General features: G+C 37.5%; 1 protein-coding gene across 1 annotated transcript in view; it reads right to left on the bottom strand.

The window, feature by feature from the left end:
• Positions 1–18,626: 18,626 nt before the first annotated feature.
• Positions 18,627–26,806, bottom strand: part of MEOX2 (mesenchyme homeobox 2) — a 50,544-nt gene continuing 42,364 nt past the window's right edge. Inside the window, exon 3 of the mRNA XM_069860354.1 lies at positions 18,627–19,905. Coding sequence (XP_069716455.1) covers positions 19,681–19,905 — 225 coding nt within the window. The 3' untranslated portion in view covers positions 18,627–19,680. The remainder of the gene's footprint in view (positions 19,906–26,806) is intronic.

Raw genomic sequence — 26,806 nt, 5'->3', positions numbered from 1 at the left:
AGCGCTCGGGCCTTGGACCCGGCCCCGGCCCGGGGGCCTTTCCCCGGGGGCCTTTCCCCGGGGGCCTTTCCCCGGGGCCCCGCGGGCCGAGAAGGCGGCTTTGGGGAAAGCCTCGGGCTTATTTCTTTGTGAATCGTCATGCTTTGGAGGTTTTCCTGGCTTTTTTTCTTTTTTTTTTTTTTTTTAATCTGCGTGGGCTGCTCCTGGGAGATGAGCAGGTCACCTACCCGCTGTGTGTCCCGGCTCCCTTCTCATCCCCCAAAATCGCTAAGCCACTGAATCATGGAGTGCCGGGTTGGAAGAGACCTCAGGGACCTCGGCACTGGGACAGGCTGCCCGGGGAGGGGGTTGAGTCCCCTTCCCTGGAGAGGTTTAAGGGACGGGTGGACGAGGTGCTGAGGGGCATGGGTTAGTGATTGATGGGAATGGTTGGACTTGATGATCCAGTGGGTCTCTTCCAACCTGGTGACTCTATGATTCTATGACCATCAGGTCCAACCTTTTTAGCTGATACATAGTTTAAATGAGATGGCCCAGAACCCTGTTGAGCTGAGCCTTACAAGTGTCCGGTGTCGCAGGATCCACCGCTTCCCTGGGGTGACCATTCCAATGTTCTCATGGTGAAAAAGTTTCTTCTGGAATCCAATCAAAATGTTCCCAGGAGCAACATATACCCATTACCCCTTGTCTTTTCTGTGTGACTGCGTAAAAAGGGAGTTTCTACCCTCTCGGTAGACACCCTTTAAATACTGTTACACGATAATAAGGGCTCTCCTAAGCCTTCTTCTCTCAAGGCTGAATAAACCCAGTTCTCTCAGCTTTACAGCATATGGTAGGTTTCCTAGTCCTCTGATCATCTTAGCGGCACTTCTACTGAATCCTCTCCATCCTGTCCGCATCTTTTTTGTATAACTGTGCAGCACTACGGGCTCTTCAGTGGCTGGAAAGCTGCCTGGAGGAGAGGGCCCTGGGGGTGTTGGTTGACAGCGACTGAACATGGGCCAGCAGTGGCCCAGGTGGCCAAGAAGGCCACTGGCATCTTGGCTTGGATCAGAAAGAGTGCGGCTAATAGGACCAGGGAAGTGATGGTGCCCCTCTAGCAGGCTGCGTCTCTCCAGTTTTGGGCTTCTCACTACAAGAAAGACAGCGAGGTCCTGGAGCACATCCAGGGAAGGGCAACGAAGATGGTGAAGGGGCTGGAGAACAAGTCTTATGAGGAGATGTTGAACGGACTGGAGTTTCTATGATTCTATAATTCTATATAGAAATAGACACTAAAATAATTGAAGTAATGCACATTTGTGATACTTGTATTTAATATGTTGTCATTTAAACAACAGCAGGGGATGTAGTTAAACAATATTCTTCTGTTTGAATAATGTAACAATACTGTAGTGCATAAATGTCAGAAAATTACTGGAAGTACCAATAAAAATATTTTACTTTAAGCTGAACAATACACAAGCATTTTAAAATGTTGTTACTGGTGAAGTAGACTTGGGCACTCTCTTAATATGCAGAGTTTATACTAGTACTATGGCATAAGTAAAAAGTAGACTTATTAAAATGCTCTACAATTACATGTTAGTGTTCTCAACTTCAATGTTGATTTACAATAACGTGAGGTTCTTATAGAACTCTAGCTATTACATCCTAAAATCTGAATTAATCTAAATGAAAATTCTTAATGTACTCAAAAGCACACAAATTAACAGCATTCTGACTAGGTCTCCATTGCAGGCAATGACATATGGTAGAAAATGTTTGCTTTTTCATTTAGATTTGCCTAAGTATTTCTATGGCATTACTCTCGCATTCAGGCTCCTTGAACTCACCCTAACCTCAGCCGTGCCGTCCCAGCAGGCCACCCTGAGCCCTTCATTGCTCTGGTGCTGATGTTCATCTTGCTCTACTATCAGCTCACAGAGTTGAAATGACCAGACCTTAATCCCACAAAAATCCCACGAAAAAAAAATGTTATCAGCGAGCAGTATCTGAGGATGCAAGAACAATTTAGCAGGGCAAGGGAGTCCATGGTCACACAAGGTGAGATAATATTTCGGGTAGAACCTGAAATGGCTTAGCCAAAGAACCAGTAACGTACATCACACCATTCTGGGAAAGAAAGGAATCCATCAGTATTTGGGGACTCTATATTGAAAATTATTATTTTGGACACCTATTTCAGTCTAAGTTATCACCCAAGTATCACTGTACTGAACTTCTTGTTTTCAAAACTAAAGGAAAGAATTTGAACTTGATTATGCCTCACAGGGGAAACAGATGGATTGTGTTTTCCAGATTTGCGTCCAAGGAAAAATAGATGATAGCACTACTACAATGGCTACACCTCTGGTGATGAGATGAACAATTTAAAATCCTAACTGGAGCATCTATGAGTTTCAGATGAGCTTCAGTTATCTGGCTCTATAAATGCAGCTGCTGTTGTCTAAGCTTTGCAACTTAGCATGCAGAATCCTGTGTTTGCTCTTTTCCTTGTTAAGAAAGGAACAGAAAATAAAGATTCCAGGAATGTTGCTTTAGTGGAAGCTCTAACAGTCTACCAATGTCCCTCTATTCAATAACCTTGCAGATTTTTTTTTTTGCAAGACATTCTTTTCTAAAAAATTACTTTATTTTCGTCAGAGTTGCATAACTTTTTTTTTTTCCTTTTTACAACAAAAAATAGAAAAGTAGATATTTCCCATCCTATTCTGCCATGAAAAATGCAGAAGGGTGTTCTGTCTGGAGACTGGGATTCTGCTGTTGACTAATAGATTGTTCCAGTAACTAAGGCAACAAAAGCCTCTGTTCTTAGAGGAAATTGGGGAGCTGGCCTAACATGATCTGTAGGTGGATCATATTTTGTTTTCTCTAAAGAACTCCATCACACCCACTTCATGAAGAGAGAATGTCCAGAGGCTTCCTGTTTGGGTCTCTCTGAGCACTAAACCAGCACTAAATAATAAACTCATAAAGGGAATTAGGGCAGGTTGAAACTGGGATGGGCAATATAGTCTGCCTTGGCAATCATTCACAGCAAACTGAATCATCCAGAACCAAGCTGGGCTTAGTATGCTCTATTTACACAGTAGTATCTTTGAATATAGAAACACTTTAAATGAGTACATTGTGATAAGCAAATGTCAGAGTGATTTTTTTTATCACTTTTCCAGGTGTTCAGCACCTATATTCAAACTTGGCAATGAATGTAATTAGGGGAGCACTAAATGCATCAATATTATTATAAAACTGTTATTGTGAAATGTTTTGAGTGTTGTCTTTACCAGTGATAAACCGCATATCATACAGTACCTTTAAAAAAAAGAGGTGCAAGTGTTTATTTGTTCATACTATATAAATTATGTGTATTAATACACAGTTTTTAATAGCAGCATAATACTGACTCTAGAAACCTGAAGAAAGGGGTGTTTCGCATATTAATCAATGCCATGTCATGCACTTAGCCACTTACTGCTAACTTTCCTTTTCTTCTATGCAGGACTCCTAACCATAGAACAGGGCTTATATATGATCATTCTACATTATTTAATTCAGTGCAACTTCTTAGAAAAATCAATTTCTTCAAGGTTTGCCAAGATGTCCAGAGAAAATAATTCACTCTTCAGGCAGTTTGTTGGGGAATCTTACAGTAATAACTGTACATACTAGTCCTAGAACTTTATCCTCTAATGTCTATTTGTTATTAGCATCTATTCTTAATCCTATTGCAGGCTACTTATTTGTTTGGTTTTTTTTTTAAACACAGTGATATGTCTGATATCTTTCTTTTTTCTCTTACGGAGAATTTTTAAAATTATTATTATTAAAATTCCTTGTCTTCCTTCTTCTGTGCCCTAGTGTATTAACCATGGGAATCATTTACACCTCAGACTTCAATTCCTTACTTAGCTGAGCAAGATGCTGACTTTCTGTGGGAAAATGGATGGGCAGCACTTCTCTTCCCTTCCTTGCTTCTACAAGCTTCCTCCGTTACTTACCTTGCCCTGGGACAAAGACTGACCAAGTTCCTTCATGAGCTGATCAACCTCACAAACTCACAAAGCAACAAATTTAGCCAGAAAATAAACACTTTTACATTTTGCTGCTACTCTAGTGAGCTACGTGGCTCTTGAGAGGGCCCAGGGAATGCAGGAGCTGGCATGAAAACCCAGGAAAAAGAGGACAGGACCACACAGCTACAAATCAAAGATGGGAGAATGAAGTGGAAATGGGACTACTTCTTTTCAGCAGCAGGAAGTTATTAGATCAACTGAACAGCTCGTGGAGTCACCACCTCCTGTGTGTTTGCCAAAAAAATGGCTTCAGCAGGCTGTGATATGTCAGCATACAAGTACATCCAAACAGTTGACACTTCCTTTACATCAGCACTTCAGTAACTGCCTTTTTCAACGTTTATCCTTCTTTTCTGGAGGGCCAGTCTTTAGCTGATTGGAAGCTTTTACTTTTATCTGCCTACTCACTTAACTATGTATGTTATGTACTACACTTTATGAATGGGTTTTGGCTGGACAGGGAAGCTCCGTAGTACTCTTAAGTTCTAGCTGCCACACATGGAAGGGGTCACGGGTCATCTTCTGGAAGGATAAGAAGAAGGTGCTCTCTATGGGATTCACAAGGGACCATTAGTTCAAGAAGTGTAGTAGATGAAAGACAAAGCATGAGAAGAGAAAGCAGGGGCCTCATCAGAAAGAAGGCAACAGCAGCTCAGAGCTGCAGGAAGGAAATTCTCCTGGACACCATCAGAGCTTTGCAGAGGTTGCTACAACCCAGATAACCAGCTGAGATTGCAAGCTGAGACATACAAGATCCGAGGGTAATGGCTTACCCTATTAGGACATAGTGAGCAGCAGAGCAATTGGCATTCATGCTCTGTATTTTTACATATTTCAGAAGCTACTTTGGTTTATTTTCTATTCTAATAAAACAATGTGAGAGATAGAAACTCCTTTTGATGTGGTGCTATGCTGACTGCAAGGAAGGTGGGCAAGGAGATTCATCCTGAAGCTCTGACTAATTTGGGGGAGCCAATCACAAGCAGAAAGCCCTCTATCATGTTTGCATGTTAGCCTTCTTGAAGAGTGCTGTAATGGCAAGAAGTTCCCAAGAGACCCTAAGCAGTGATTTCAGCCCTTCACACTCCCAGCTGCATGTGTGTGCTCGAGGTGCTTCCCTTGTGCAAACCCTGATGGTCATCAGACACTGCACTGAGCCAGTTTTACAGGCTTCATCAGCAGAAAAAAACCAGCCCAACAAAACAAAATGCCCAAATTTGAGTTGTTCTGGCCTGAAATCATGACAGACATTCACAGCAGAAAAGATGATTAGGGAGACTTGGTAATCTAGACTCTACCCTGCTGAGGAAAGCTCGGGAATTTCAGGACATCAGACATCTCAGTATCTCATGCCTAACCTTCGTAGAAAGGTTTGTTAATAAACAGCCATGTGGCCTGACTAAATGATTGTACATGCTCTGTCTGCATGCCTCGTGGCTTGGGCTATTCAGCTGCCCATGGGTGGGCTCCTCGGCTGCCCCATCATTGTGTGCTCAGCTACCAATCTGCTTAAGAGGTGAACTTTTAATTAGGTCAGTTATTGGCACTCCCTGAAGTTGGCTTCTCGAACTGCTTATCTCTGCACAGCCTGAAACAGCTCCAAGAAGTTGCTTGTAAACCATGACCAGCCCCACACCAGCTAACTCGTTCATGCCCGGTTCTGCTGCAGACAACATAGCAGCCTAATGAGTCAGAGAGCAGTCATCACGTACCCAGGCAGCCTGAAGAATAAGGCAGAAACTTAAGGGTATTTTTTTATTATTTTTTCATCGTTTTTCTGCTCTTGAAATACTGTAACCTTTTGTTCCGACTGAGGAAAAATGTGCTTTGTTTTTTTGGTGGGAGTGGGGATGGGAGTTACTGGAAAAATAAATTCCATCTTCAAGGCAGGCCTATCAAGTAACTTTAGAAGAATAGCCTGCCCACCTGTTGAGAGTGTTTCCAAATTTTATTTGGCCTGCTCTGCTGTGCAATTTTGTGCACTATTTTTTAAAATTTTATTTTGTTTTCATTCATTAGGAACACCAGGGTGCAAGTTGCTGCATGCTGGTATGTCAGCATTATAGAACTTGAAACCTCAAATTCTGGATAGATATCATATATATTAAGATCAGACATGGTATAACAGTTTTAATAGGTCTTTTTACTGTCTGACCAGTGATTTTAACAGTTTATTCGTTATTACCAGAATAGTCTTGTTCATATTTTTTAATTAGGAGTTTATGAATATTAACACTAGGTAGATCCAAAATTATGAAACATCTCATGACATGAGCTATAGCACATGCTCCCACATTACTGCGTGTGCACAAGCACAAGTCATTTGGGTCATTTCTGAGTGGAAGCATAGGAGGTACCACCTTTCAAGCAAGACTAAGCAAAACTGATTTTTTATCATAAAGAACAGTCCTAGAGAATTATAAAGATTATACACATATATCTGAACTTCAGCAGAAAGACAGTTGTTACAAATTGGCATGTAACAACTTTTTAAAGATATAGTCTAGTACCCACAACAGATGTATGCGATAAGAATCACTGGGTAATAATTTAAAGTTTGAAGTCTTAAAGCATCAGCTAGCCTTAAATTTGTCTTTATCATGAGGAACAGGAACTCATTTCATTTTCCTAGGAAATCACACAGTTTTTTTCTTCCTAGCCTGCAAATCCCTAGTCCTTGAGGGAGAGATTGTTTTCTGTGGACGACTCCCTTAAATAAACTACAGTGAGATATGAATGCTGACTTCAATTTTGTTCAATGCTCCCCCTAGCCCAAACCTAGATAAGGGTAACTTCGTTTTTCCAGTACTTCTGATACACTCCATGTAATTTATCTTCCTTATATTAAGGACCAAACCTTAGATCATTGTGGAATCCCATCCTACCTGGAAACATTTCATCATGCTCTTCACAACCTTCCTGGCTCTCTAATTGCCTACTAGCTGAAGTCCTACTGAGCTACATAGGTTCTTTCCTAATCAGCAGTCAGGTAAAGACAGAAGTTGCAGGCCCTTTTTAATCAACTGTCTCTGTTCCAGAAGGTAACTGAAGCTGTTAGCTCTAGAAAAGCCCTGGAAGCTTTCAGAAACAACTAAAAGCTGAAATCTGAACTGAAGGAAAACTAAAACCAGAGCAAAACCTAATTAATAGATACAACAAAATCTGCAAATAGTTGTTGGGGATGATGTTGTGAGAAAAAAAATCTTTAAAGGAATGCAAGCAAACAAAAATTCAAAGAAACCCTGAAGTTTCTGGAGCATTTGAAATCTAGAGCAGAAATCCAGTTAGATGTCCCAGTACAGGGTAGCATATGATGAGGTTATTAAAGTCTACCATAACAGGTAAGTACTGAAACTCTGTCAAACTTGAGGATTAATGTTTTCAATCTTTGATTGCTTTTCATTTTGCAAGCTTAAAGTTCATTTCATACCCCACCTTTTTAATGTAGTATGAAAATCAAGATAACTCTGAATGTTATTTTCTAAAATAAATCAGTAAGTATGAGCAATCAAATTACTATATATAGGCACATTTTACCATAGCAAAAGCTTGGGTTTTGCTGGTTTTCAATCCTCTTTTTCTATATGATGAATGTAAATGAGAAGAGAAATGAAATTTCATTTATGCATAGACATGACTGAGGAAAAAAGAACCATCTACTACAAAATTCACTTATGAAATTCCTATTTTTCCTCCTTCAATCTTGTTCCAAAATTTAGTTCTCCATATATTCATGCATGTTTCTAATCTCTTTTTATGTTCAGGGAGTGAAATAGGCTTGAAATTTGTATGTCATAAGTATGGAATGTATTCACTGATATTTAGTTGTGGGGAATCCTTCCAGTGCTACAGAGTAGCTTGCACAGCAGCTGTGATCAAGATGTCTGTAAGGGTTTCTTTGCTCTGCTGTTTACCTGTTCTGAAGCACTTACTGGTTTAATATCTGAGCCAAAGCCCTATCAGAACAGTAAGATTTGTATGTGTAGTATTTTGGGGGCTGCTTAGGGGTTTGTGGGGTTTTGTGGCTGTTTTTCAAGACACTGGGAGATAAAATAGTGGAAAATTAGAAAAAGATTTGCAGGAGTCCAGATGCAACTATCAAGGTCATTTCTGTCTCCTTAGAGTAGGTATGCAATAAATCAGCTCCATAATTCTGACATGAATCATCTCTCTAGCTTTTAAGAGACTGATGAGCTACCTGGGGAATGTGTGTTCATTCTTAAAAGATTACAAAATCTAGCACAATCCAAATAGTCAATGTGAATAAAGCAATACAATTTATAAAATATAGTGTTTTAAATTTTTCAGCTTCAAAAAAAAAAAAAATTGACCTCACAGTTCTCTTTATTTCCTGTAAATTGATGAAGTTTTTAAACCACACTTCTCAGTAAAATTAGTGTTGACATGTTTGAACCATTTCTGAAACATTGTTCATCTTTACTTTTGGGCCACGGAGAGGTAAATCTTTGGATTTGGAATGCAGTGAGAGGAAGGGATGGGATAGGAAGTGAGCAAAGAGAATAAACTCGAACTTCCCTCACGATTCAGAGGAGAAAATTAATCAGACTGTCTTTGAGAAGTACCACTGAATATGAGTGGACCTTTGGAGTCCAGGCAGTGTCACAAAGCTAAAGGAATTTGAAACCTTGATCACTGTCTCCAGTTTAGCTCTCAATATTTTTTTTACCTTTATATGTTTTCAGCTTTTTACCTTTCAGAGAAAAGCCTGCCTTTTACTCCAATGCAGAAAGCAAAGAAAATTGTCAATGAAAAGGCTTCTTAGAGGATTTTTCCCCTTTTTGTCTGTTTTCTGGTTTTGGAGGTTTTTTTAGTCCGCTAGACACTAGAGCTAATGATCACATGTAGATCTGTATTTGCTTTAGTATTACAAGACTGCAGCTGACTTTAAGAAGTGCAAAGAGACACTTGGTGTGTAATTCTGAACTACCAGCTATGTAAATATTGTGTAAAATGTTGATATCTGTCACATCCAGTCATTCCACTCTAGTGAAGAATATTCCTAGATAAACTTCCTCCACAGACGTCTTGTCTTACTGACATTTGTCGTATGAAAATGTTCTTAACCTTATGCTAACTGGCATTTTAGAAGAAGAGAGTTTTCTATTTATTTGCCCAAATGAGAAGGGGAATAATAACCTCTACACTATTTTTCTTGGCAACCAAAATTCTTTGATCTGTTCCATTGTTTACATAAGCACTTAATCTAATTTTGTTTTTCTGAATCACACCTATGCAGGACACTTAAGCCTCAGTAATAGTGTGAATACAAAACAAAATTTTATCCATTTCCTAATTTAAACAAAGCTTAAATGTAAAAGTAGCATTATAACTCAAAATATTTTGTGTATATATATATGTTGTCTACAAGTTTCGATTTTGCTTTGTAAATGTTTTCTTTGTTGATGATTTTATTATGATGAGGTTCACTTTGCAATTTGATTTATGGTGAAAAGTAATTTCAAGTATTTAATTTTCTACAGAACAAGAATTACATTTTAAAAAAACTTCACATATTTACTACTCCATAATCATAGATATATTGCAGATATAACAGATATAATCAATGGAGAGTTCTGATGAATCAGGTTAATTAAATTCAGAGGAATGATTTGGTTTCATCTGGGATATGTCACTAAGCTTTCGCTTCATTTTGTAACTCGCACACACACAGAGATCCTAAATGTCCTTACCCTTATTACCTTGAGAATCACAGCATCGCTTGTAAAATGAAATCTCATGTTTTATGCTAAGCTAGGACATGATTGTACTTGAGTTGGAGAACATCAGTGTGGGAACTGAATTGATTAATTTTTTTCCTTACATTGTCATCCTTTCTTTGCTTTTGAGAAATTCTGTGCCCAGGCATGATTTTATTAATGTTAGTTTGGTGAATTTGCCATTACTCAGCTGATGTGTGAGACATATGCCAATTCATAGTTATTAAAAATCACAAAATTTATTTTATATAAGTAATTGTTGCAATCACATGGCTTTCCTGATTTACTTTAAAAAAAAACAAAACCAAAAACGAGCAAACAAACAAGAACCACATATTATTTTTCTTCTGGATATAAGAAATTAAAAAAAAACCAGTGGAATGAAATCCAGTGGCCCAATTAAAATCCAGTTCGTATAACTGCAGTAATCAAAGTGGTGCTAAGTAAGCAAGTTGCAGTTTTGACTAGATACATCATTATTCACTTTCACTATTGTTGTCGTTCTCTAAATTGTTGCACAGCTCTGAAGTTTCACCTTGGAGAGAGCTGCAGGGCAGTGATAGGCCAAAACAGGGATAAAAGGTGTTTATGGTTTGCATAAAGCTGCATATACCTTTCAGCATGATTCTTTAGATACCAATTTTAACACGAAAATGATAATATAATCTTCTACTGTCAAAATTTCTGAGAAATCTATATCCACCTTGGTGCTCAGAGCTTTAGCAGACTCAGCAAACATGCCTCTGAAAGGACTCTTCAGTGAAAAAGCCTTTTTCTATACTTTTGTGGTTTTCTGCTATTCTGAGGCAGTGGAAGGTGCTCGCATATATCTTGCAAATGTGTTAGGAGACTATAGAAAATAAATCTCAATATTGAACTATCAAATGCGATATTAACAAAATCATTCAAAAGGGCATTGTAGGATGGACTCAGTCACAAAATTATGGGTTCATCTTCATTAAGTCCATAATGTGAGCAGGTATGGTATGGATTTTAGACAGTAACAAATTACAGGACAGGAACAATTTCAATGCAATTTTCAGCTTTGTTTTACTTTTTTTTCCTAATCAAACTGTGTTTATCTAAACCTCTATTCTGCAAATTTAATGAAGAATCCACTCTAACAAGTAAATGCTGAGATTTTGATACATATTCGACTAGGGCCAAGAAAGGAGTTTAAGATTTTTTGGCTTCATTGTAAAATGAAACGTCCTTGCTGTATTTCAATAAATATATTCATACAAAGTCTGCTTTTAATTTCATGAGGTCCTAAGACCAGCTTCATCAGGCTTATCTTCATGCCACTGCTGGATCTTTAATTCTTCTTTTGTTAGTCTCTTAAGAATCTGTATAACTTTTAACAGGAATCTAGCTGAGCCAAAAAGGAAATCATCTCAATAATGGTGCATGCCAGTGCTTTGTGCACATCTCATTATTGCAACATGCTAAGTCAGTCCGAGGCTAAGCATGATATTGGAAACACAAGAGGAAGTCTTTATGAAAGTAAAATTGTTCTTCATAGTAGAAGACTGGTAGTTCAAAATCATCCAGATGTCTCTGGGTTGATCAAAAATATAACAGCACTAGATAGTCACTTAGAGGAATGCTCTTTATCCCAGTTTAATATCAATCTATTTTAAATATTTTGTCAAGGGTTCTGCACCAGGCTGGGGAGAAAGCTGGATTACCTTCATCACTGATAAAGCAAACAATATAAAGTCTTGCCCATCAAAAGGAGTAAATGTGCCTGTGCTTTCCTCATCTTAGTTTTTTTTAAACCAGTAACACTGTCATTCATTCTGAACTCCAAGATTATGAGTAAAAGGACTGTTTATTCAAAAGACCCTCTGAAAACAGCATAGGAAATAAGAAGCCTTGCCTTTATACCAGTAATCCCTTGCCTCCTAACAACACTGATCTGCTAGGGAGAAAGAAGTGTTGTAACATCTGGCTCTATGTGGTGAGTTTTAATCTTCTGTTGGGAGGGCTGATGTCATTTAAGGAACAGAGGAGCAGACTAACTATTGCAAATGAGAGGCGGCAGCAGTGCTTATCCTGGGAGCCAGGACTCATGGATCAGTTGAATGGCTGCCTGCAGCCCCCATGTGTTGATTCTGGCCCATTAACCATCCTGTTAATATCTTCAAAAAGCTCTTAAGAGCGAGTGTTTGGGAGAGTGAATATAGGTGAGAATTTGCAGGTGTCATTCACACAATACAGCCATCTTCCTCTGTTTTCAACAAATAGCTCTCCAAGTCTATTGAAACACAGAAGGAAATTCTTTCCACCACACTTTCCCCCATCTGAAATTGCTGAGAGCATCAGGATATTTAAGATTTTGCAAAACAGTGGTTCAAATGTAAAGGAACAGAAAGGCAGCTTCTACGAATCAGTAGTACGTTTGTTTTGAAAAATGTATACACTTCATTCAGCCCACACGCTTTAACTTTCAGGTTTTGAGTGTCACCACGATATACACTGCTGCATGAGTCATATCAATCCTGTATCAGCCAGCATTTCAGTTCTCTGAAATAATCTGTTCTATTCTTTTGGGAAAGAGCAGCATACAAGAACAGGGCAATTTTAGGCAATTAGAAGGTTATACCATACTTGACACCTGACTTCACTTTAGTAACACCTGCCTGAAGAATAATTAGCAGACCACTTTTAAAGAAAGAACTTCCATACACTGCAGATGGCATTTTTCATACCAGACAGGCAACGATGTATGTTGGAAGTGAGCCAAACTGTCTGCAAAAACTGTGAGAAATTCAAGGCAGACATCTGAGTGGAAGGAAAGTTTTACCTTCCTCAACACCCCTACCCCCCCGCAACCATTCAGGAACATCTGTTCAAACCTACTTCTATATATAATGTGCTTTATTTTTCTTATCTACTAATGCTACAAATTACAGGAGAAGGAGAGCAGCGTAGCAAGTTTCTTGTATATTGGTTACAAAACCTACGATTTAAATGTGATGACTTGCCAGACATAGAAATCCCATACTGTAAGACTCCTGCTAGAACCAAGAACAAAAATTTCTTAACTGGCTAGAATATGGGGACCTTAACTCACATTTCCATGAACTGGTCCTAATTTTCACTGTGTACTCAAAACTTTGTTGAAATCAGGATACTGTGTGTCATAATGGAGGCACAAAGTCAACAGTCACTTTGGAAATTATTGGCTAATGTCTTAATCCTGGACTGTTCACTGATTTGTGTGAACTTTTCTGTGTACTTTGGGCTAAATCCAAATCCCTGTGAAATCAATCGTAATCTTTCCATTGCCATCTATAGGCTTTAGATGAGGTCTTTTGCTTCCTTAGAATCTTTACTTCTTTCTTGCAAAAATATTACATATAAAAGGAGTCCTGAGAACTCTTCATAATATTGTCATCAGAATCGAATGTCTTACAAAAATATTCTAAAATTAGAAAAGTAACAGCTCTATGTTGTACCTGGTATCACTCCTAAAGTAAAAAAAAAATTGCATTTTATTCCATAGTTCCAGTGAATAGGTGAGAATTATAGAAATACATATACAAAGTTATTTACAATGTGTTGTAAATCCAAACTATGAGGTTTTTTCCTCATGTGGTAGTTTTTACTATCTTAAATGCATTTCTGTGGTGATTGCATAATTTTTTTTCTAAGGGCAGTTTTCAAGATAAATTTTTAATTTGGGAAAATGCCCGTTTCAGTATTTTCTCAGCTGTGCATGTGACCTTCTTGGCAAATAACGTGGTAAGCATTCAGAATAGACATATTTCTAAAAGCTCTGCAGTCCATAGGCAAACATAAGTAGCATATACTGTGTCTGTATATTCCTGGTGACACTAAGGATGAGAATGTATCCTTAAAAACTAAATTACTTTTATAGATATTTACTATGTTCATTGCTTCATATGGTTTTGGAGTACAATTCTGTAGGCCAAAATCCACAGTCATCTCCTCATAAGACAAGTACATTCCTACAGAAATAAATTATTGTGCTTTTTACTTAAAGGATGAGTGAATCTGAAACTTGTTGGTCAATAATGTAAAATAACACTTTACAACTTTTCTCTTAATCAATATTACATTTTCAAAATTTGCAGTCCAAATGTTAGAAGAAAAGTACTTACGACCCAATCTTTTATCTCTCTTGAGAGACAGAAGTCTATTTGTGGACTGATTAGACATCCAAACTGAATATTTAAATTTGAGCATGTAACCTTAATTGATATAAACGTAATAGGTAAAAATTTCTAAAATAATCACATTGGTACACAAAAATATGAAACCATTTATGAAAAGAAGGGGGATGTGGCAATATGCTTTATTCTGGTCCATTAGTCTTCTGAACAGACCTGACACCGTTTTAATTACTATTTAATGTCCTGGTCCACATTCTATTACCTTATCTCAACTACATCTTTTGCTTGTACTTTGAAGAACCACATATTTAGTCTTTTTTTGTGAATCCTGCTAGGAGAAGGGCTCACAGTCATGAAGGCTGGAATAGGTTGCCATAGAAAGCATTCAAGGGCAATTAAGAGAAGAGAAGAGAAGAGAAGAGAAGAGAAGAGAAGAGAAGAGAAGAGAAGAGAAGAGAAGGGAAGAGAAGAGAAGAGAAGAGAAGAGAAGAGAAGAGAAGAGAAGAGAAGAGAAGAGAAGAGAAGAGAAGAGAAGAGAAGAGAAGAGAAGAGAAGAGAAGAGAAGAGAGAAGAGAATTAGTAATTATATATTGATATAATACATAGTATATTAATGTAATGTTATATCATATTATATTATCTTGTGTCATGTTACATCACATCACATCATATTATATCTATATGTAATTATATAATCTATATATAAACCAGAACCAAGTTGTCACAGCACATATAGTAGGGCACTGAACCTAATTCCCAAAGGTTTACTGGGCCTGTGTTACAAGGTAGCCAGCACAAATTACTTGAATCCCTTGAGGTTCATCCATTAAAAAGTCAATTTCAAAATTAATCTTTCTTTAAAAAAATCTTTGGAGCCCATCTACAGAAAAGCACTGCAAAACCCCCCAGGCCTATGATTATTTCCTGCTGCAACTACTATTTAACAAGCTTTTAATTTGCAACACTTTTTGGGCTCTTCTCTGTTTGTAGATACTAAGTTTACTGCCCAGGTGACTGTTTGTAACTGAATGAAAGTAAAGTTTCACAAAATTTCTGCAGGAAGGAGTCATGACAGTTCAGATGCCAGAAAAGGGGCAAGGGCTAACAGATCTGTGTGTAGAACTCGGACAGCAGTAATAAATGGCTAAGAAACTTTTAATACATTTGCAGGTTATAACCTCTTGTTACGCCGTCAGGAGGTCCTAACAGCCAGAGCCCCTAATTTACGTTGAAATTGGTTCCTACGCTGCAGCTTTAAATGATACCAAAACTCTACTGGCTTAAAATGAAAATTAATAGAAATATATAAAAGCAAGTGAGCTCTGGTAAGTCCTTATTAATCTGAGGTAATAATGTGTATCATCATGGAAGCCCTATGCTAGTTATTGCCAGCTGTCAGCTAGATTGCCTTGTTAAAATGAATATAGACATCAAGTTGTATACAGAATTGTCCCTTTCAATCCACGTACATTACATAATGATATTCAATTACAGTATGTAATTGGTTAAACATTACTCCTTAAAATGTCTTGAATCTCGTAGCCGATCTTAAATACTGCATGTACTCTATTAAATACAAGCTCACCCAGGAGACATAAACTGACTGAAGCCAGGAAATTCTAAATGAAGGCTCAAGCTGACATTTTGTCCCTAACTTATGAGTTTCCTCAAAGCTGCTAAGAGTGCACGTCCTTATGGTGTTTCTTTCTTTATTTGTACAAATAACATTATTGCAGTAGTCAGAGCCTTCATTTAAGAAAGGCCTTGAAATTTGGCCTGTGGTGGAAAGACAGCTACAGTTTCTCCCCTTCATGTGCTCCTTTTTGGCTGTTTTTGGATGGAAAGGAAAGGATTTAACTACATTCCCAAACTACTTCCAATTTGAGATTTAACAAATTCAGTCAGTTTGCAATAGTGTGATTTTAACCACATCTCTTGAACTACTATCGTCAAAATAAACCTGAAAACAAGTAAACAAAATGTAAAACAAAATGTAAAAGAACCCATAAGGGAAGAGGAAGAAACCCTGAAAATAATATATAGCGTTGTACCCCCAGAGAAAGCAGAAAAAGAATTCTTATCATCCATCATGTTGAAAATTAAATTGTTAAACATCACTGCCTTTTCACAGTCAATTATATTTTCTGTGTATGTTTCCTAAGACTACACGTTTCTTTGTCTGGCTCAGTGATACACTAAGAACAGAACATCAGAGAGGTAGACTCTGGACAGATATGATATCAAAATTACTGTAACTCAAAAAGTACATCATGAGGTCTTAGAAGCAGGATTCATTGACAATATGTCACAAAAAGTGATTAGCCACTGTTCAATAACACCAACTAATAAAAGATAAATAAACCAAACTAGGTTTCATCTCATTTCACTCTGGACAAGTTTGGGCAAATCACAATTTTAGGGCTTGATTTGTCTGTTAAATGATATTGTCTTGGCTATACCATATGGCTAGATTGGTAGAACCCTCTGTTGGTCTGCAGAGAGATATAAGCCAATGAAAGGAAAACAAAAATTAAAGTTCAAAAGCCTTTATCCATAGCTGCTTTCAGCAACAAAATTATGCTAAAACTTTTATACAAAGTCATAATATGTTATAGCAGGTAATTGATTCCAGGGACTTCTGTAAGCTAGTTTTTGAGTAACTGGGGTATTCAGATGAGTCCTGAGTAGTGCCATTAACTCACAAAGTATTGAAGCACAGGGCATTTTTTTGCTGCTGCGTGTAGCTTGAGTATGAGCTGGCTGAAATCCAGAAGAAGCATTTCCGTAGGGCTGTGCTTCTAAGTAAATTCCTGCAAGACCATGGTAGGAATCTCACTGTGCTTAGACTTCGTAGCTTCAGCCCCATACTGCACTTGCCAATGGTGCACACACAAAGCAGTTTAAAGACATTAGAAGTCTTTAAGCAAGCTGAGAGGTTAATATATACATTTAGCACCTTACAGCCAAATTCAAAGTCTGAGCTGCTTTTATAGCATGGGAGACAATAAATTTAGTTTGTCTTATTTTTTTCTGTAATACAAAGCATAATTTGGTTCTTTGTTTGAAGGTTCGTTCAATTATCTAAACGAAAATACTGCTAGCAATGTAAATCCATTTGCTCTTTTCTCTCTCTTTAACCTCTGCTTTAAGTCTCAATAGCTCAGTTAAAACCAGGAAAATGGGAAAAGAGACCATTTTTCTCAATAGGTACAAAATTATTTGTGGTAATGAGATTATTATGGCTCATGGATTGCCATCATCACACATATTGGCTGCTCTCCCACTGCAAGAATCCCAGTTAAATCACAGCACTGTGAACACAGGAATATACCTCTCAAAATGCCTTGGGCTAGGAGTGCTTTGTTGGTGTGTTTCAGGTAATGTAGATAAAGCATTTCCATTTGTTCTGTAAAATGTCAGTTCAACCTTGGTTGATTCCTTTACAGGTTCATTCTTAAACTTTGTATGAAAGAAAGCAACAAACAATTCAGCAAACCTGAAAAGGCACTTATTGCAAATAGAGTATGTCAAGAAAAGACTCTTCTCTCCCCTCTTTACTAGCAAAACAAGCCACACAATATTTGACTCTTTGTTGTTAAAAGGTGTTATTTGATAATTCAAGCTTTTTAAAAAAAAATTAATTCCTATTTTTTATTTTTAAATTCATCTGTATCTCATCTAAGAGGGAGAACAAAAGAGCCAAGAATAAAATCATTGGTCTATACCACTGGGGTTTGGTTTTTTTAACCTGTTTGGACAGTCACCACACCCCCCCAACACACACCTCACCCCCAAATAAAACCCCTTTCCCGTGTAGCCATGTAAACAAAACTATCTAATGTTCACAAAGAGTTGGCTTGCTCCTCTAACCTACTTCCATTCTCAGCAATTTTGAATGACAAAGGCATTTGAAAAAGAACTAAGAAACAAATGCAAACCCCCTTAACCGCTGGAATCAATAAAATGCTCTGAAGTCTTTAAAGAAATGAATTACCCACTGCTTGGGTATTTTAAACTAAAATGATCATGACAACAATTAATCTGCAAGAAAGATCAAACCTACAGCGGAAAGGATTTGGGAAACAGACACAGAGTTCTTGATCACATTTAACTTTTATGATGCCCTGCTGCTCCACATAGCAGAGCTTCAGGGAATGCTCACAAGCTTTTATTAGCACATTACTTGCTAGTTCTTTCTTTCACTCAGCTCCTTCTGTCACACTACCCACTCCAATTAATCTCTGAAGTTTTTAAGATAATTTCTTTTTTCTCCTGAACAGCTTATTGAACAAAGGCATAATATAACTATGCATCCCTTCCTGACATTTATTCCCTTTCATCCATTTCAACGAGGTCCGACAGAATAACCCTTTGTATTTGCTCTAAATCTGGAAAAATGGTTGAACAGACTCTTGTTGTTTTTGGCTGAAGACACCACTAGCTGCTAGGTACCTTCTTCCTGCTAAAGGAAAGTGTTTCCCAAATGGATCAAGGTAGAAGCTTTATCCAAGATTAAAAGCCTAAACCTGAAAACACAGCTTCGTGTTGTCCACAGACAGATAAAAGTTCCAAAAGACTCAAAAAAGGCAGAGCTACTTAGGACTTTTACAAAATACACATTAAGTTTCCTATGAAATCATTGTAGAGAGACCAGAATTATTTAAAAAGGATTATTTATTAAACATATTTCTTTACAAAGTACAATCAATGGTTTGCATTAAAATTGGGGGTTTGGTATTTGCCTGTATGTACAAAAAAGCTTATAACAGATGATGTGTCTTGATATTACATGTGGGACACAATACTGAGATACCTTCGTAATTTGATTTCTACCAACATAAGCAGTTGATAATAACTTTCAGCTTATCCACTGTTTTTTTTTTTAAACTGAAGATGAAGCAACAAAATTTCTGCATAGTGTCAGTATTTATCAATGTGCTCCACTATGACAAAGTAGAAATGAATAATCCTTTGGGTAGTTTCCACTAAGCGTGAGTGGAACGTGACATCTTTTTGGCAGGTTACTGGACTATCCTTATGATCCTAAAAATCACTTTTTGCAGTTATAAGATAAGAAAAATTGAGGAGCTAGGTAAGTTTAATAATACCCTATTAGCAGCAGTTGATAGTAAATGCAACATAAGGTTTGTTTTGTCTGTCATACAAGGAGGTGTCCTAGCAGACACTATTGTTTTGTTCTCTACTTGAACAAAAGTATCTGCATGTATTGTATGTCTTTGGAAAAACAAAACAAAAATAAAGAGACAAAAAGCCATTTACTGTCATGAGTGACTATTGCCATCAGCTAATATGAATGCATTGCTAAATTAGTGAAGACAGGAAAATGCTGTAAGGTAAATATATACAGAGTTAAAATACATTTCTTATCCACTAGATAGTGATTTTGTGGCACTGTGGTTTTCAGAATATAACGTCTGTTGAGAGCATTGTAATTTTCAGTGCAAGCTAAAGCAAAAATACCTGCCAGCTGTCATAAACATGACAAACAAATCTGGAATGTTCAAAGTTCGTCTTCCACTTCTCCACTCTTGAGGCACTTACTGTAAACCATCTAAAAATCAAGAAAAGCAGGCACAATACGCCTGAATTTTCCAGAACAACTTTAAAAATCACTGACAGAGTCACTTGCATACGTAAACGATGCCTGTGTAAGGCTTGCCAGCAAAGCATCTTTCCTGAGAACGGAGATGGGACACTCTCTGTGTATCATAAGTGTGCGTGCTCAGAGCTGTGGTCGCTGTCGTGGCTGTCGTCATTCGCTAGTGAGTCCCCCGTGTGCTGGAGACCAGCGGCGCCGATGCCGGAGAGCTCGGAGGGGAGCAGCGTGCCCTTTTTCACATTCACCAGTTCCTTCTCCCGAGCTGCAGCACCTTGCTGACCCCCTTTTACCCGCTTCCATTTCATTCTTCTGTTCTGGAACCAAACTTTTACCTTCGCAGAGGAAAGACAAAACAAGAAAATAACGATAGCGTCATTGGAGATAATAATGGTATTTCTAGCTGTAGCACAGCCCTTGGGGATTTTTACTTCTTTTTTTAATGTGCCTTTCTGTCTGTATGATAGAACACTTCGCAAACCTTCCCTGAAGAGCAGGTGATCAGGTTTTGGGTAGGACATGAGCCCTGGGGATGTGAGGATAATGACTGCAAACGAGGGATGGGGGCTACCACAAGAAGGCAGCTCCACAGGAAGATCTCAGAGCCCTTTAGAAAGCATCAAGAAGTTGATATACTCTTAGAAACCGTATTAACACCATTTCACATGGAGGGAAAACAGTTCCCATCAAGGGACCGCACAGAAGGACCTACCTTTTGTGTAATAAAAGAGCTCAGTCTGGTAGCAAGGGCCCATGTTGCTGTCCCTCATGCTTTTAGTGCTTTTAATTACCCTTCAGAGGAGAGTATTCTGGAAAGTAACCTGCACTAAAGTTTGCATTGCTTTCTGCTGCTCCTTTCTGTAAACTGGTCGTGAATTTCAGGTGGAGCACTTTAAGAGCTGCTTTTTTTTTTTTTAACTTTTTGCAGTATCTGACATAGCATTTCTTACCATCAAAATTAAAACTTCCCAGTCTATTTCAGGAATGCATTTAAATCATCCTAGTTGACTGATCTTCAATTCTGCAATATTTAGCTACAGACCCAGGTCAAGTTTTTCAGGCAAATAAATATCCTCAAAGCCAGAGAGCAAGGCTTTTGAGTCAAAATCAGCAAATAATTGCAGATGAGATTGGAAAAGAAATGCATAGCATGAAAAATTAAAAAAAAAAAGTATCTCTATTTAAGTCATATTAAACCCCAAGATTTTACTCCAGATGAAACTCATTTCCCCACCTCCCCTTCTCTGTATAGAAGTGGGGGGGGGGAAGTAAACCTAAATTATTTGCACAGTTCTAAAGTACAGCACTGCAAACCACAAGGACTTTTTTTTAATGGCCAAAAGAAAAAAAAAGAAAATATGTGCATAGCATCTGTCAAATATATTAGACCAGATTAAAGGCTGATTTCAAATCAACTTAAAATAATGTCACTGAAAACAGTATGAAGAGAAGACTGTTGGGCTTGATCCATTTACAGTTAATGTTACTAAAAAATCTCGTATGTGTGTGTGTCTGTGCAGCTCTTCACATGAAGGTTCCACAGAAAAATAAACAACGCCTGAAACTTTTGGACTCACTTGCAAAGAAAGCAAGAAAGCTTGAAATGTTGATGTATCCTCTTCTGCATTTAGCAGAATGTGTTTCAGAGTTTTAAAAGAAACAGCAAGGAACAAGCACAGCAGGACATATTGTACAACATGAGTAACAGAGCCACAAAAATGCTGTTTTGCTGAATCTGTCTTATACATCCAGGAAACATTGCAGTGCTCAACCTTTACTATCACTTCGAATCTTACATTAAAATTTTACCACAATTGCACTGATAGTTAACATTACTAACTGTATGTACTAATGTGGGAAGGAAGAAAGGTATATTTAGGTTTTTTATACTCTATATTCCTGCTAAAGGAATATAAAGTCACTTGGGAACAGAGCAAAATGATTCCAGGTTGGTTAAGAGCCTTAAAGCACAATACATCCTTTCCTTTAGTCAACTCATCAGAGCCAAAGAATCTGGCTTGTAAAGTGAAATGAGTGTAAAGGAGAAGGTATTTATTACTGGCTGCTGTGATGTTGGGGATTATCATACTCGGGTCACATATCAGAGGTGACCATGGAAACAACAGTTTTAGTACAGTATGGGCAGCTTTCCGGGGAAACTTAAGACGTCATTCTATTTATTTTTTATTTTTAAGGCAATGCAATTTATCTTTCAAAAGCCACAACTCTACTGGTAACAGACAGGGCAGTAGCTGCAACTGCAGTCATAATCTAAATATCAAAAATAATAGACTTTGGATTCAACCTACAGGATATTATCACACTTCTGCAATAAGAGCTGAAAAAATGTTAGCTGGTATGAAGGAATGACAGGATTGATGTTTAAAAGATCTAAGCATTTCTCTGGATATTTTTATGTCCTTGAACATTCGCAGAATAAGTCACAGCACTGAAAGACCAAAACAAAATAATAATGTATACCAAAAGGGGTTTCAAGAAAAATTACAGTGATGCATTTGAAGCAAAAAGTTCAATGTGCAGCATGTACTCAATCTAATTTAACTTACTGGAACAGGAGAGATTCAGGCATGCATCCATTTCATTTTTTAATACTTGAGAAGCTGAATGCTCCTACAGTCATTGTCAGAAGCTGTTCTGGTTGGGACAGGTGTGAGCAAAATGATTACTGCCTGGGTCCTGATGCAGCTGCTGGTTTCTGTTCTCCTCTCACAGACAGAGCTAAACTCTCACTTCTGCTGATCTTCATCCAGATCACCAACCCTCAGACTAGGGCATGCGACCACGCTCTAAAATGCCTCCACCACGATAAGTCTAAGTCAACATATGTATATGAATTGATATAAATCACTTAAAGGACAACTATTTCCTTTTTAGAGAACAAGCAGAGGTTATAAATTCTCAGGTGATCCAGTATACAGTGCCATGTCTGCAAATGACTGACTGTCTGGGAAACATGGTGTGCAAGGGAAGCTGGTCTGAAAGGGCTCCGTCTAGCTTTGAATGCAAATTCCCCCTTGAGTGTAGGGGAAAGAGTAATCCCGGCACTCTCATAGGAGAGCATATACTAATCAGCATCACTGGCATATAGCCTGTGAGGCTTCCCATAAAGAAAAAATGGTAACAACCTAAAAAAAAAAGAAAAGAAAAAAAAAACTTTAGACCTTTTTATTATTAACTTGAAATAATTTGTAACTAGTTTACTTAGAGAATATCCAGTAAGAAACGTCTTTATTTGATATGTGAAATATTATTTAAAAAAGTTAGAAATCAATTAGGCATTTGCTGCAGTAATGTGCAGAAGGAGTCTTAAATGAAAGAATACATTATGTACTTTTTATATATATATTTCTTTATGTCCTCCATTATGCCATATTGAAATCTACTTTTGACCTGACCCAAACTACACTGATGTCACTGTGAGTTTTAACACGGAGTTCAATGGACTGTAGATGAAATATTTGATGATCATGTGCTAATAATATGAGACAGGTCCTTCACTTGTTATTTCCTCTAGAGATCAAATTCAGGTATTGGAATTCTGAACTTCCTTTGGAGCTGAAGAGTCAGTTATGGAGGGCATAGTTGTTACTGATATGTGATCCATCTAGATTTTGGTAATGGGAAGGAAGAGAAGCAAACTTTGTGTGAAGTACTTCTGAGTGTCAATTTATCTGGATACAGGGAAAACTGCACTTTTCAAATACACAACTCCTTTAAAACTTGCAGGTGTTGCACAGAATGCACATAAGAACAAAATACCCTGAGAAAGCAAATAGATAGGAAAAGGAAAGAGAAGAGATAAAGAGAGAGAAAAAAACAAGGGTAAGAGAAAAGAGAGAATGACTCAAAGAAAAATAAAGTAAAAACAAAAATAATAGGAGAGAGAAAATGTCCTTACTGAAATGAATTTGAAAAAGGCTTATTCCAGTGAAAGAACTAGATTGTGTCATTTACAACTTTTGCCAAAACAATATCCTTTTAAAGTGGCTTAAAGATCTACTGTTACAAACTTGACACCATAGTTCATCTTAACCCTTTTATGCTCTTTATGAAGTCTACGTTAGCTCCAGCAGGAGCTAAGAGTGCTCACGACCTTCCAGAATCAGGTCTTGATCGCCTATTATTTATTAAGATGCACTCCTCCTTCTCCACCCTCTGACTAGGACAACTTTACTGTATGGAGCAAGCATATGTATATATGGAAAACAAAGGAAGTGGAGGGAAATTAACTATGTTAAAGATGATGGTAGCATTAACAGCTGTTTCTAAATCAGCATTTATGAGCCGGTCTATGGAGCACATCTGCTTACTGGCACGAAAGCAGAGTTACTTTTCCCTTAGTCAACAAGTTGTTTAGCATCTGCATATCCACGTCTGATGATTAGACCGGTACTTAAGATACGAGTAAATGATTTCACGTTGCGCATTTCCTGATGTACAAGAGAAATGTTTTTATTGTGACAAATTTGTTTTAAGGTCTACTCTGCAGGAATCACAGGAGGAGATTCGAAACAAAGGGGTTGATTTTGTTAGCATCTGTATTACTAAAGTAATCATTGTATGCTTATTATATATAGGTCTTAAGCAGGCTTAAGGGCCATATTATGTGATGTATGCCTTGTGTATCTTTAACACAACTTCATGATGTGGACACAAATGTATAATTTGGTTCTAAATGAGCACACACCTAAAACTCTGATTTAAAACTTCTTTATCAGAGCACTTCAGTCACTGTAAGAATAGTTGACATCCACCACACTCTGCAGAACATAAATGCTTCCTTTTGATATGGGATTTTATCATTCTGTACTTACAGAGAAAAGCAACAGATACCTTCTATAATTAATGAGAATTTCTTTATAAATGCATTGTGGCCTGAAAAATGAAAGCAATGACTGAATTCCAATTACTTTAGTTGCACAGTCTATTGTCTTTCTTAAAAAAAACCCAACCAAACCACCTACTTTTCTGAAATGAAATATTCTTTCCTAAAATTAGGCTTTCTATTCCAGGTTTTAGTGGCATGAGTCCCAAATGAGGTTAAAATTCGAGGCCTGATATCCCACAAACCTTAAAAGTTAGAAACAAGAGCACTGTGCAAGTTAAAACTGTTATTTTGCTATATGGGATGCATATTTCTGAGTCTTTCACGTCAGTATCCGAAATTCCATGTTTTATTATACCTAAATGATGTGTCAGGAAGACCAAATCACCAAGACTTTTAAGCCTTTTACCCCCGGTCAGCGATTATCCTTTTTCTTTCATTATTTTTTTTTAATCTGTTAATTTACTGTCCTTTAATGCAGATAAACATATGGAAAATAAAAAAATAACCGTCACTTTCCAAAATTAAAAAAAATTGAAGTTTAATTCTCAGCTTTTTTTGGCTCTGACAACATTCCTGTTATTTTTAGACAATACACTTACACTGCCAAGTTCTAAGTAAGTCAAACTCCTGAACTTTACTGAAATCACTGGTATTAAACCCCTGAAACTTACCTTCTACACGTATATTGTGTTTTTGTGATAATTTATTCAATCAACTTATAAAAGCAAGCAGGAATGTAAAACCAGGAAAGTTTGTCTTCATCTTCTAGACTATGAATAAATATAAGAATTGGAAGAATCAAATCTATTAGTTTAAAATATTGACAGGAATGGTTGTCAGAATTATCAGTTCATTTCACTAATTAAAGGTGACATGAGATTTTAAATAGTTCAGCTCTGGTTTCAGTCATGCTGGATACATGAGAGAGTAAGTTAAAGTAGTTTTATTCAATCCAACTTAATTTTCTTCCTTATATGATTGAGAGGAATTCCATTTTCTATTCCAAAAAAACCCTCTTAAAAATCTTAAATTTATTTTGAGTTTAAAACCAGTTTTAATAATTCTGAGTATCAGATGTCTTCTAAATCATTATAAAATAGTACCAAAATATATCAACTGGCAAAAAAAAAAAGTTTTCTCTGGAAATTAGTGAGAGTACCAGAACCTTCTGATTAAAATTGATTAAGTCACCTGCTCACTGATTTAAAGTAATCTGCTCCGTGTTCCATTGCAGGGCCTTGCACGGAATGCACACATGTACTTGGCAGCAGCTGCTGAGAAAAAGAGGAGGTTTTGGCAGGTGCACAAAGGGCAGCTGGAGCTTTTGGCACCCAGGAAGGTGTAGGAGGGAGCTCTGGTTTTTTGTTACATAGAAGTCAGTTGAGGTTTGGATATTACTTAGGTGATACATTCTCCTTTCTACCTCCCACGTTTAGACAGGGACAGGATAGACATCGTATTTCAGAGGACAGTAACGATATGAGGATTTCATTCCAATTTCAGAAGTCTTTGAGAGCACTTGGTTACCTCCCTGTGCTCCATCTGAAGAGCTGCCACCTTCTCCAACAGTGATCTTCAAAATGAATTTCATGATCAAACAGCTAACCTTCCCTTTTCAAAGCCTCTCTCACCTAGGCTTCAGGATTAACGTTACTTAAGTAGAATGGGACACACCATTTCAGGTTCTTTCCTCCTACTGGCTTGTTGTACATAATCTAAGGGAGTATTTTTTATAAAATTGGTCTCTTTATTTGTCTAGAGGAAGACAAAGGCTATCTGTGGGGTTCCTGCTAGAACTACCACTGCCTTACTCTTCGATAATATGTCTTTCTAGAATCTACCTTCATTCAGTTTCTTCATAGATAAATCTACAAAAAAAACCACATCGTGGAAAACTAATTTGTAAGGAAAATCACCTTCAGCTAAATGTTGTCTCTTTATACAGGTATTTACTTCCATGAAGTACTCATATGCAAAGCATTTTATTTCAAGAGAAAAAAAATGTGATGTGCATCATCCTGCACCCATTTTGCACATGTCAACTGAGTGTGAAAGTTAAAAGACAGTAAAAGACTGACTTTTGGCTGAGTGTGTTGATGTTTTTGCCTGCTGCTGCTTTAGTATGAAGAAAGTCAAATGTTAAGAAGCAGGACTCGACAGAAAGCAATGTCTGACTGCTGGCCCGTGGCCACGTTCCAGGTCTCTATGGCTCTGGAAGCCATCTCCTTGCCCAAGAAAGATGCACTGGCATTTGCATTCATTTAAAGTAGTTTCACAGTTCATTACTTCAAATCTGGAGGTCCCTCTTGGCCTTCCGAAACAGGCCAGTCTACAGTCTTCCGACGGTAAACTAGCCTAAAAATCAATATCCCATTTTAAAGCTAGTA

The sequence above is a fragment of the Phaenicophaeus curvirostris genome, chromosome 6, assembly GCF_032191515.1.
Source record: "Phaenicophaeus curvirostris isolate KB17595 chromosome 6, BPBGC_Pcur_1.0, whole genome shotgun sequence".
Classification (NCBI taxonomy): Eukaryota; Metazoa; Chordata; class Aves; order Cuculiformes; family Cuculidae; genus Phaenicophaeus; species Phaenicophaeus curvirostris.
This window is presented reverse-complemented; position numbering and strand designations above follow the sequence as displayed.